This window comes from Glycine max, chromosome 16 (genome assembly GCF_000004515.6).
Source record: "Glycine max cultivar Williams 82 chromosome 16, Glycine_max_v4.0, whole genome shotgun sequence".
Lineage (NCBI taxonomy): Eukaryota > Viridiplantae > Streptophyta > Magnoliopsida > Fabales > Fabaceae > Glycine > Glycine max.
Window position 1 is genome coordinate 17,060,721 of NC_038252.2, and position 13,061 is coordinate 17,073,781.

At 35.4% G+C, this 13,061-nt stretch overlaps 1 protein-coding gene across 1 annotated transcript in view; it reads right to left on the bottom strand.

Moving 5' to 3' along the window:
• Window positions 1–733: 733 nt before the first annotated feature.
• LOC100776093 (protein RRC1) overlaps window positions 734–13,061 on the bottom strand; it is a 29,145-nt gene continuing 16,817 nt past the window's right edge. The window contains exons 5-18 of the mRNA XM_006599133.4: window positions 8,962–9,022; window positions 8,720–8,872; window positions 7,843–7,959; window positions 7,589–7,754; window positions 7,079–7,191; window positions 6,207–6,278; window positions 5,261–5,482; window positions 4,971–5,029; window positions 4,711–4,795; window positions 4,477–4,614; window positions 3,699–3,923; window positions 2,816–3,615; window positions 2,356–2,522; window positions 734–1,515 (exon numbers count right to left, since the gene is read on the bottom strand). Coding sequence (XP_006599196.1) covers window positions 1,241–1,515; window positions 2,356–2,522; window positions 2,816–3,615; window positions 3,699–3,923; window positions 4,477–4,614; window positions 4,711–4,795; window positions 4,971–5,029; window positions 5,261–5,482; window positions 6,207–6,278; window positions 7,079–7,191; window positions 7,589–7,754; window positions 7,843–7,959; window positions 8,720–8,872; window positions 8,962–9,022 — 2,653 coding nt within the window. The 3' untranslated portion in view covers window positions 734–1,240. The remainder of the gene's footprint in view (window positions 1,516–2,355; window positions 2,523–2,815; window positions 3,616–3,698; window positions 3,924–4,476; window positions 4,615–4,710; window positions 4,796–4,970; window positions 5,030–5,260; window positions 5,483–6,206; window positions 6,279–7,078; window positions 7,192–7,588; window positions 7,755–7,842; window positions 7,960–8,719; window positions 8,873–8,961; window positions 9,023–13,061) is intronic.

Consider the following 13,061-nt stretch of genomic DNA (forward strand, 5'->3'; position numbering starts at 1 on the left):
TGCGTGTCATTTTTGTGTGTGCACGAGAAGTTCACATGCTAAGAAAGGACACGTGTGTGCGACATAAGCCAATGCGATGACCCCCGCATGGAGGTCACCAATGAAATGATAACATAATTATTATTTGACAACAGTAGGTCATGTGGATTGTTCACCACAAACAAAAATTGGGTGAAAAAGGAAAAAAAAAAAAAAAAAAAGAGGGATTGAACCCTTCTGATACCATATAATAATATACAAAAAATGTGTCATATACCACACATTAGTTATAATGAGCAAGATTACAATATAAGGAAACTAAATAATGAACATAATCCCTAATGATTAGCTATACATAAATTACATATAATCATATTTTTGACACAACATGCTAACATAGGCATGCATTCATTTTAGGCTTTTCACTTGATCTCACTATTGCCACGTTACTTTTTTATTTTGGTGAATAAAAGGGGAAAACCTTTTAGCCTATACAAATAACTAAAAATCACGAGAAAACACAGTAGATGATACATCAGCCAAGACAGCATTGGAAATAAAAGATGGAAGAAACTCAAAATTCTTATCCATAAAATAAAGAACTTCATAAACTGAACAATAAACTACTAGTATGAGGTAATTTCAATATATCCAACCGCATTGGCCACTCAGTTTTGTAGCTAAACAAGGACAAAAAATATCTATATCAGCAAGAAAAAGAATATCTATACTGTATTGAAATACGTCCAATAGGTAAACGAAAATGTTGATCTTATCAAAATAACTAGCGTTAGGAATTCAAAATTCGTCCACAATACTACTATTATGCATCATTACGCAATAAACGATCACATCCCTAAATATTTTAAAATACACCTTACCCAGCACGCACAAACAAACACATATAGTCAGCCGAATCTCCCTGTAAACTATCTCAATAATTGGTATTGACAGAACCCTCTTGATCAAATATGCAGTGTGCAGCAGCATGCACTAATTCACAGGCAAAATTAACGATTTAAAATCTTAATATTACATTAAGTTGAAATTGTGGGGGTATCAAGAGCCAGTTACTACTCAGCACTTCCAAGGATTGTCTACAGTGACACTTTCCTGGCAGATGTTTCATTCCTATCTCCCAACAGGTATCACATTGCCAATATCCCCGTGATGACGAAAAGTCAACTGTCCTCTAGACTCTTAGAAGCAAATTTGGAAATCATCAAGGTATCAAATCTGAGCTGAAACATCTGAAATGTTCTTATTTGGCTCGTCTTCTCCTGTCCCTATCCCTGCTTCTGTCCTTATCATGATCATCTCTCTCTCTGCTTCCACTCTTCTCCCTGTGCCGGTCCCTTCCTCTTTCACTATCGAAATCATGACTTCTATCTCTTTGTCTGTCTCGATCCCTTTCTAAATCGTGTTCTCTATCTCTGTCTTTGCCAGATAATGTTGGCTGTGGACTACTACTTGGACTACGGCTTCGGTGCCGTTTCCTTGAAACATCATGCCTATCCCTCCTCTCTGAAGTTCTTCCTGCAATTACAAAATAATAAAAACCAAAATTAGTCACATTCTAAAATTTTCACATCAACACTTACAGTGATATAATTTCACATTTTAATGACATTTTTATGAGAAATTAGTAGCACATGTGGAAAGGGTAGGAGGAAGAAATTAATAAAGATGGATATAAGTATGAAAGCATGCATATCACAACGGTTATGCCTAGATAATGTGGATTTTACTCCTACCAATCACATTTCCAGACATCTGCTGACTGTAATTTATAACAAGTCGGTGTTCTCTTTCTTTAATAGAGGGAGTGGGTCAGGAATTGGGAACTACTATGTTTCCAGGGAGTACCAAAGCCATTAAATCTAATAAAATTAGACCAGGTTGGGCATCCTCGTTTAAAATGCAAATAAACTCCATCATTGTATACTTTTTTTAACATGTTGAAATTGAAACAGTCAAGAAAATGAAATATAATAGATGTCAAAAAATGAATAATTATCATCAAATAATATTTCAAACACAAATCACTGATAAAGCTATTAAAAAACACCATCTCAAATAGGCAATAAGTCACATGCAACTAGAGTTAAGTTACTGACACTGGCAATAACATCCAAACTTCAAATGATTATTTTGGTTTAGTTTCTAGCATGATTTCAGAATGTGATAGGTAGTTACGTACTTAAGCAGGTGAAATTTTCTAGACAATTCTTGAATAATTAAAATGCAATATCACATCTAAACTGATGTATTACAAAGGCATTTGAAATTTCACAATGTCATTAACATGTCAGTAAATGCAAAATCAATTGCTTCTGTATGACTTTCAAAAGAAAAAGACAAATAGAAAGAACTTACTATTGCCTTGACCATCTTCACCAGAATCTGATAACCCATACTCCACTTGCAGCCGTTTCCTATGCAACTGAACTTTCTTCTCAATTTCCTCCAAATTTTTAATTCCCCTCTCTTCAAGAGACTCACCGTATTCAATTAAAGCAACCTCCAAGCGTCTCAGCTTTTGCCTGTAGACCAGTCCATGGTAAGCTCCATAAGCAGACAATAGATATAATATAAACCTTTTATTGGCTGTACCCTCCCAACCCCCCAAAAAAGATAATGGATTTGAACAGCTTTTGTGGAAAGAAAGTTAAAACCACAACCAAATATAGGATGAAACACAAAGAAAGAACAATCAAAAGTCAGTATATGCAGGCAGAATTCTAAAGACAATCAGTTCCAGAGGCATACTACTAGCAATACTATCCACAGCTGAAGGAATGAAAGAGACAGCAATTAACACAAAATATAATACAACCTCTGCTCTTCATTCATTCCACTGTCAGCATGAGCTGAAAAACTTCTATCAGCTGCAGACTCTGATTCATCAGCTTTAACAAGACCATCATCCACGTTCTCACTACCAGAAGATGAGTAGCTTAAGCCGAGATTTTTTCCACTTCTTTGTTCATCATCACTCTCATCATCCTCCCGAGCCCATTTAGAGGCTGGCAGAACTGGATCATTCTTCTCCTTTTTTGTGAAAGCTTTAAGTTTAGGCTGTGGAATAGGAAGGGTTGGGGCTAAAGGTACAGAACTTCTGCCCTGTGACTGTATATCTTCATCCCCATAGTGGTTCCATGCAGACAGTCCTACTGGGTCCAGCTCTGCACTTGTTTCTCGTTGATTACTTGAATATTTCCCAGAACTCACTTGATTGTGGGCATATTTCAATTCATCATCTAGTTCAAAACCTTTCTGCTTTTCTGCCTCTTCAAGACTTAGCAACCGTGCAACCATCATTTCTCTTCCACCAACAAGTGACAATCCATTGTGTCGACACCGTCTTTCCAGCTCAGCAAGAGGAAGACTCATTAGCTCCTTCATTGCAGCCCCTCGACCCATTGCCAATGCAGCATCTTGGTTGGTCTTGCCACCAACAACCATATCTTCGGAAGCGGTCTTCTGCTCAATCTCTGGCGCATCACCACATATGGAATGGAATGGAATTACACCAGAGTTCCCAGGTCGAAGGAAAGTGGCTCTTAATCCATTCACATAAGCATCTGAAAAGAGAAACCAGTCGGCCCAAACTTGTAAAACTTTCAGCACTCGTTCCTGGAATATTTTCAGACAGATCACCAAACAGAATAAGAATTATAAGAAATTATATCAAGGAAATCTATGATTGTTCAGCCTACCTTTAGGGCCTCAGCAGTAATCCGTCCCATTATGCTACGATACAAGTCATTAAAACTTTCCATTATGTCTGGCAATGTTGCTTCAAACTTGGTGCGATATGCTGATGCATTTCTTACTGGAGCACTACTATTATGAAGAATATCAGAGACAAGCATAAGCCTTGCAATTTTAGTTGGAATAGGGGTTTCTTTAAGTGTCAAGGATTCAGTCAAAACTTCAACTACCTGCAGTTAAGATTTAGATATGATTAAGGAAGCATCCTCCCAAACATACAAAATGAAAGATATTTGAATATTAAATGATAGCATTAGAACAATAATAACAGATAACTCTTCATCTTTTTCCTGTTTGGGACTTTGGGTCTTTCAGTTTCATATCAGCTTAGTTATACGATTATACTAGTGATTAATTTTAGTAATAGTGGTTGATTATTTAAAAATGAAAGCAAAGATCAATTCAAGATAAGTTTAGCATCTTTTGTTATGGAACAAATTGTGTAAATAGATTGATTATTTAGCAATGAGATAGATCAGGTCAAGCCCAGGCATCACCATAAGATTGTCTAGGCCTAGTGCTCAGATTTTAGCTAAAGTCTATCAAACCAAAAAGTTAGGTTAACTAGGATGGAATAATAGATGATGTCAGTAATGGACGAAATAAGAAATCGGCTAAAATGAATAAGGTGAAGAATATTTTATTGACTGTAAACCAGCAATTTAAGCTACACTGAGGGCATTTCAAATTTTCAATAGCCAATTAGCAGAGTAACAGTACTACCTCGCCAGCAGCATCGGCATTATCTAAAGAAAATCCCATAGCCTCTTTTATCTGGCTCCTCTCTAATGTTAAAGCACGCAGCATATCCTCAAATTCATCCCTCTGTGCATCAGTCAGTGTTCTTTCAGGCTCTACTCGCTGCAATATTCAATCAAAACAAGTCATAAAAGTGAGTATATCATGACATTGAGAGATTGCATTCATCCTAATTGAAAATACAACAATAAAACGTACCCTGCTTCTTCCTCCAGCATGTGTGGGACCAGGCTCCTTTTCATGTTCTGGACTTTTTGACATTGGTAATGGGGGAGGAATCCATCTGGAGAAAGAATAATATATTTGCCTAGATTATATTTATTACTAGTGAACCACCAGTTCAGAGACGGCAACAAACAAAACAATCCACCAATACTCTTTAATCTATAGTTTACTTTCTATTTTTTAGCAATAATCAACAACATACTCACTAAATAGGAAAAGAATAATTAGAGTACCTTCCACTACCCGTTATCATGATAAAAGGTTCAGTCCTCCATCTTTGAAGAGTATCACCCTGCATTACAGGCAAATAACACATTGTCAATCACCAATTCAAAAACATCTATATCACAACATTATGTCAAAGAAAATTTTTCCTTTTATGGATTGTTTAATGCCAATATATTGCCAGAGTACTTAAGCATTTAGTTTTTATTTTTTTATCAGCAAAAATATAATATATTTAGTTTAATCAACACATTCCCAAAGAGTAAAATGCATCTTCACAAAAAGGAAATTGTTGTACCTGGGCAAATGAGTAGAGTCTCCAAACGTAGTAGGTATGTTCCTTTGAGCCAAGAACAAACAAGAAATTGAAAAGAGGATTGCCACGACCCCTCTCCATAATAGCTTGTTCAAAAGCACATCCTCCATCCAGGACATACAAAGCCATTGTATCAATTACATGCCTTAAATGGTCATCCTCAGGGGGTGTAACCATTATATCAGGAACATTAGGAGTTAGAACCTACCAACAAATTATAGCAGGAATATTAAGAGTAAAAACCATTATATCAGGCCTATTAGGAGTTAGAACCATTAAGTAATTCTACATCTAGTATTTTTTATAAAAATTACTGCCATCTGTTTTTTTTTCTATTTTTTTGTTTAGATGAAAGAAAAATGATTTATTTAGAAAGATACAAAAGAAGAGGAAAGAAATAATCAAGTGGAAAAAAGACAACAAAAGAAAGGATAAAATGATAAAAAGCAGAAAAACAATCAAGAACCATGCAACAGAGCAAGTCAATCACATTAAGATGTAATGAAGACAAAACCATCAGAAAACCACAAAGAAAGCTAAAAAAAGTATAACACTACTGATCCCAAATGAACTCAATAGAAGAGCAGACTGCCAGCCAGAGTAATTCCTAGCATTTCTATGCAACCAATAATCTAATGAACCCCAAACCAAGAGCAACACCAAAGCTTTTTGGTGGTTCAGGTCTTGGAAATTCGGTTTCAGCCATCTGGTACTAAGAATAATTATCCATGAAGAAACAGAAATGCAAACAGTAATACTTTATATGAAAAATAGAAAGACAACTAATGGTAATTGCAATGAACACATCAAATTAGTGTTTCACATACAATTACAATTTTTAATAATGATTTCTGTTCTTATCACTGCATGACACTATAATAAGTTACAGAGTTGAAGAGATTAAGGCAATCTAAAACTGAGAATTTACCAGTTCAGAATTCTGATTAGGAACAGTTGTTACTGGTGGACCTGAAGGACCAGACAAGATCACAGTACTACCCTGCAAAAAAAGAAGACAAAAAAGACAAGTAAACATTTTATCTCAAATGAAAAAGGGTAGCATGGTGCTATGAAGCTCCTGCAATGCATGGAATCCAGGGAAGGGTCGAATCGAATGGGTGGTCTATATTAGGCCACCTTGAATTTGCAAGATAGTGTCCTGACATTTTAATATGTTCTGAGAAATAAATCATCAAGATATTTATCCTTCCTAGTTCCTAATATTTTATCATCACACTTTTGGAGGGAAGGGCGTAGAAACACTGTAGATAGCAAGGCTAAGCTCCTTCTGCTTGAGTGTTTTTTTGGTGAGGACATGCAAGGGAAGGAGGCTTTTTAGTTTAGAGATTACTTAGGATGATTGAAATTAATAACCACTTGGAAATGGTTTAGTCATTTGAAACGGTTTAATAACCACCTTGGAAATGGTTTACTCATTTGAAATTAATAACCACTTGAACAGTGATTGCTATCAGAAATTCTTTTTATAAAGGGTGTGTTTAGGTTTTAGTCTGTTTTATAAAGTAATTTCAAAAAGTAATTTTTATAGAGTAATAGTAGGGGGAGAAGATGTAACATGAAGAAGAATGTAAATAATAGCAAAACCAAAACAACTTAAAGATGTTCTGTTTTTTTATATTAAAAACTAAAAAAGAGATGTTACTACTGAAAATAGTTTTGAAAACTACTCTTATCAAACATGATTTTTTTGTTTTTTCATTTTTAAAAATAAAAAGTTCTCAAATATAGAAAACAAACAAGCCCTAACTATTTTCTTTTTCAACAAGTTAACAGTAATACCTCCTTACTCCTGATGGCCATATGCCCTGGTGGAGGTGCAGGTAGTGCTTGTGATGGGAGGGCAACGGATTTTCCCCATCCAATTTTCAATTCATATTCATAAACCACAACTCCTGCAAAAATATTTGTCCTCAGTATTGTATTTACATAGTTTTTGAAGCATAAACTTTATGATTATACATGCTACACAAAATAGTTGACATTAGCATATATATGAAAATCAATCATCAACCCAGCTCCTAACACACTAAGATCTATCATTATTATCTTACAGATGTAACTATCCATGCATTAAAATTAAATAAGAAATCAAACCTCAATTAGATATATAATACAACAGGTTACAATGACCTATAATTGCAAAATAAGAAATCGAATCAATTTTTTAGCAACTTAACATAGCACCATCGAAGCAAACCTGCAAAATATATGTAGTAAAAAAGAAATATATAAGGAAGCTATTCTCTTTTTCAATAGTTTATGTTATGATTTCAGACAAATGAACCAGACCTTGCATTTCATCTTTCGCTGCCTGTCCATCAGCTCTGTTCATGAAAGCTACAAAGCCACAGTTTCTTTGCCGCCTTCTCTCCTCCTCTGTTCTTGGCCACATAATCTTCACACTAGCAATAGGTCCAAATCTTCCAAAAGTACGGAGAAGAAAATTTTCATCAACCTACAATTACAAAACTGCGATGATGAGACTAACATCTCCTTAATTCTCAAAGAACAACAAAGTCCATCTATTGAGGGGACACTCTGACCTTGGGTGAGAGATTTCCAACATAAAGATTTGTAGTTTGAGGATCACCATCATCAAATGATCCTGGAAGTTTTCCACTTGGGTCAAAGTCATCAGGCAGCTCGTCAAAGCGACTGGACTGTTTAAGGGGAAAAACTATCAGTAGAAGTACTTCATATATTTAGTGAACCCAAGAAATAAAATGAATTCTAAGAATATGCACATACAGATAATTATTTTCATCACATAGATTATAGAGTACATAGGGTAATATTTGTCAACCATAAAAATAAAAACAGGTAAAAAGAAATCAAAGCATAAAGAAGATAAAAATGAGATTCTATGATAATTCATCCTATACTTGTTGAGATTTAAGTGAGCAGAAAACGAGAAGTGAGAAAGAGAAGGAAATATGAGAGAATTTAGAGGAGACTCTTAAATTATTCTGGTTTTTAAAGATGCAAAGTGAATCACAATATGTATTCTGAATACAACTCTGAATATATAATTATGTAGGGAACTGTATACAAGAGACTGTTACAACTGGATGAGTACTTTTCAACAGATTCTGTTATAACATGTTGGAAACAGAACTAGGCAGTTAGATCACTTAGATGATAGATGATAGATGATCTGTTGTGTTAGTTAATAAATGTTAGCTACCAGACTAATACATGAGCTACGGTAGAGAAAACATTAATATGCTACAGCATCACATTATACAACTAAACATTTATGCACTCTAATATGCAGTTAACATACGAATGTACTATTACCCAACAGCATTTCACAAACACTGCAAAGAGAAATCTCCAATCAACAAGCATGTCCTAAGCATCCAAAGAGGAACGAAAAACCCAACACCACCTACATGCAACATGTTAACATGCATAACTTACAATAGAATGTTCTGTATGACGCCCGTCACGCCAATGTTCACGTTCTTGATTTCGCCTCTCCCTCATCTCTTGCTCATGCTTTAGCTCCTCCATAAAATGATCAATGTTTCTTGACTTCCCTTTCTCTTTCTCCTTTGGCTTTTCCTCCTCTTTCTACAAAGTACAACAAACAAACATTACATCTGGATACATTTGAACTGGAAAATAAAATCAGAGGTCAATGCTTTAATTGAGATACAGACTTTCCTTTCAGATTCTTTCCCTTTGGTTGCCATTGGAGGTGGAATAAAAGATGGTACATACCTGCAAAGAAAAATAAATAATAAATTTTCATTGTAACTCGCTAAAAATACATTTGAACTAAATAAAAGTATTAAGAATTATTAGATTCATCATTTTAATAGCACTCATTCAAAGAGTACTTTACACCTAATTAGAAATTTCAGGAATAACCACTGGATAATACAGCAAAATCTTTCATAAGTTCACATCCCAACTAATACCCACAATTTGCAAAGCTTAACTGTAAATTACAATTATTGGATTGATCAAATATTTAATTCACAAAAGAAAAAGCTTCTGAGGGAACATAACACCATACACAAGGACCTTCACAGAACCTGCACACAAGGAACCACAGGAAATTCCCCTTAACTTCGCAAAGGACATCCCTCTCCCCAACACCCACCAAACAAGGGAAACAATTGCCAATTATGAGGCAAGAACTTACAAGTTACTTTTGCTTAATTGATTGCTTTTATGGAACCTGATGTCACTAAAATTCATAATGAAAAACATTTTTTCTATGAAAGCAATGTCTTTGGGCCAAATAAACTGTGTCCTCAAAACAACTCATCACACTCATCCTGTTATCCTATGGGGGTTACTGAGTTGCCACATAGAAAACACTCCACTGCCTAAATGCTAATCAGAAAATTCCCATCAAGCATGATATATACAACTAAAAAGGTTATCAACCAAAACAAAACATCTCTATCACAATGTACATTTTTTCAATTTTTGTTAAAAAAATAAACCCGTTAAGATAGAAAAAAGACTACAAAGAATCGGGAGGATAAGGAATTCTCATTAGCATAAAATCAAGAAACAAAACAACAAAGAAAACCAATGGAGCCAAACTGCCAGATCCAGCGACCCCTCCATGTATGTCAAAGAAACCCATTATAAAGACAAGTCCCTAATCTTAATCCAAATCAAATGTGCCATATAGACCTAAAGGATATGAGATCAGCCCTCCAATGACGGTCGTCAAAATCAGTCTTCTTACTCATAAGATCACACAATTTTACAATTTCTGTCACCACCGTTATGAATGATATTGATCCTAAAGTGTAACTCATTTTAGTTTGATCAAGAAGATCACACTGTCTGACGTGTACAATTGGCTGGATCAGCCAATCACACCATGCAGCTCAAAACACATTTTAAAAAGGGAAAAAAAGGACAAACCTACTTTTTCTGAAAACCCATTCAATGGAAACAATAGACCACCACTTATTCCTTCATTTTGACTTGTGTTTTGTTTTCTTTTCCAGCTCTTTCAATCTGCGACTTCTCTGTAAGTTTCTGAGTTCAACTTATGTTTTGGTTAAATCTGGAATGTCTGCTTCTGTTTCTGCAGTGTGCTTGTTCAATAGTTAATGCTATATTTTGTTTCTCTGCCGCACCCTGTTTTGATTGTGTTGGTGTTATGCTGCTCTCTTTGTTCAGAATGTCTTCCAATATATTGAGTTTTATATGATGTCAAATAACATATGTCTTCTATATTTGGAATTTGTAACTTCTAACTTTAGTTTAAGTTGTGAGTTTATGACTTATGCATTTTTGCCTTGAGTTTATTTAAATGCCATTAGTTATTTTAAGGTAATTTGCCAGATTTATGCTATTTACTATTTATTTTAAGTAGGATCTCGCGATTGACTGATAGTGTTATAATTACACAATTTATAGTTCCCTAACCTTTTGATCTTAAGTAGAATCTCGATTTTGACTACAATGGCCCCAACAAAATGCATCAACAAATAGCACATTGTCACAAAAAAATTGCCTTGTTACTTCTACCAAAGACATGATAAGTTTGGAGATCTCACATCGCCTAATGATGAGGCTAATATAGTGTATATAAGTGGGAGGCAATCATCACCTTACAAGTCAGTTTTGTGGGGTTGAGTTAGGCCCATAACTCACTTTCTAAAAAGTCTAAATAAAATATTTGATGTTAGAGGGAGCTTGGAGATCTCACATCACCTAATGATGAGGCTAATATAGTGTATATAAGTGGGGGACAATCATCACCTCACAAGCCGGTTTTGTAGGATTGAGTTAGGCCCATAACTCACTTTCTAAGAAGTCTAAATAAAAGATTTGATGTTAGAGGGAGCTTTGGATACCCAAAGGATTTTATCATGAAGAAAGTTATTAAGTTGGCCCTATTCAAGGAATGTGTAAGGAACTGGAAAAATAATTTGCATGAAAGCATCCCAGAAGGTTTCAAGGACCATTTGATCAAGTCCTTTTTTTGTAACTTCAGTGACGGAATTTTCAGAAAATTCCCTATTATTAAAGGTACAAGAAAAAAGTTCCATAAATAAACAAAATCATGACACTTAAAAAGGGAAATCTCTAACACGTGGTTCCATGAAAATTTTACAAGACCTAATACCCACATCAGGGAAAACAAAAGCTAGAGTTAACCTGGCCATGTATGATTAATTTCCTTGGACTAAAATGAGAAGCAGATTGCTATGTCGGCATTCCACCCTCCACCAATTTTGACTAAGCCATCAAGAGTTTTGGATAACTAGGAGAATGAGGTTCCAATGGAAATGTCATATCCACTTACCCACCAGAACACTGTTTTTTTACACCAAATTCCCAAAGACCCAAACCCCCAAGTTTCTTGGGACAACTACATAACTCCCAATAGTGTCTTATATCTGAAATGCTGAGCCTAAGTAGAATATACATTTAATAGAGATATGGTTGTATTAGTATTGTTAAAATGAACCAGTGTCAGTTATATTTTCAGTTAGATTGTACTGTATTGACTGCTGAGTCAGCAGTCAGTAGTCTATAAATGGCTTCTCTATAGTTTCTCTAGTTCTATATTTATTTGTAATCACTTTCAATTTCAATAAACAAGAATTTCTTTCTCTCTCTATTTTTCTCTTCATGCTACATTTGTAATATGGTATCAAGAGCTTCTGAGTAATGAACTCAATATCCAGCCATGGCATCTTTGCAAGACGCACCCTCTCATTCCAAAACTCATGTTTCCACTACCTTTGCGCAACCGATTAGTCTCAAGCTTGATACAAAGAATTTTCTCTTGTGGAAACAACAGGTCAAAGGTGTCGTTACTTGTTTGAGGGTACAGATTTCTTTTGTTCTATCTTTTCAAAAGAATATTTTCAGAAACATCACTTATGTCTGTCATTGGGTATCTATTCCCATTTTTTCTTGGAAGGGTTGAACCAAAGGTTGAGGCAGTAATGAAGGAAGAAACAACAGTGGCAGATTTGATAGTGAAAAGGAATCAAGAAGAGAAGACCAGATAAAAAGGGTTAAAGTGCCTTATTTCATGAGTGAGGATACCTTTGGATGGCTGTACAGAGTTGAGTACTGATGTTAATCAAATTCCAGAGGCAAAGAAGTCTTAGAATGTGAGTTTAGGCCTAACTCAACCCCAAAACTAGCTCATAGGGTGAGGGTTGCCCCTCACTTATATACTCTATCTTGGCACTATCTCTAGCCAATGTGAAACTTAGGTTTTTCCCAATACACCCCCTCATGCCCAACACTTTTTGGTTTGCTGCATGTATAACATGGTGTGTGATAGTGTGACCCTTTTTAATGGATCTAGGATAGGCTCTAATACCATAAAAGCTTTCTATAAATGAAAGATTGAAAAACTTCTAAAGAGAAAATGAGGAAGTTGATAATATTCAACCCAACTGAAAAACAGTTACAACTCTAGTATATATGCTAGAGCTGGGACAGCTGTTATTACAACTGTCAACTAACCCAAGGTTAGTTAACTATAAAGGCTAACTAAGGTAGACTGAAAGTTGAGGTACATACTATCAAAAATGCTAAAATGGCTAGAGAGAGAGTGAGTAGAGAGAGAGTGAGAAAAGAGAGAGTGAGACGAGAGAGAAACACTGGGTGGGGGAGAGAAACTTTGAGTGGTCAGAGATTTAGGCGAGAGAGAGTGAGCTTCGGGGCGGCATCTCGACGGAGTTATGCCGGAAACACAGGTAGAGCTCAGCTGAATCACACGGTGACTAACTGGAGAGATCATAAGGACATCACGTCCTTATAT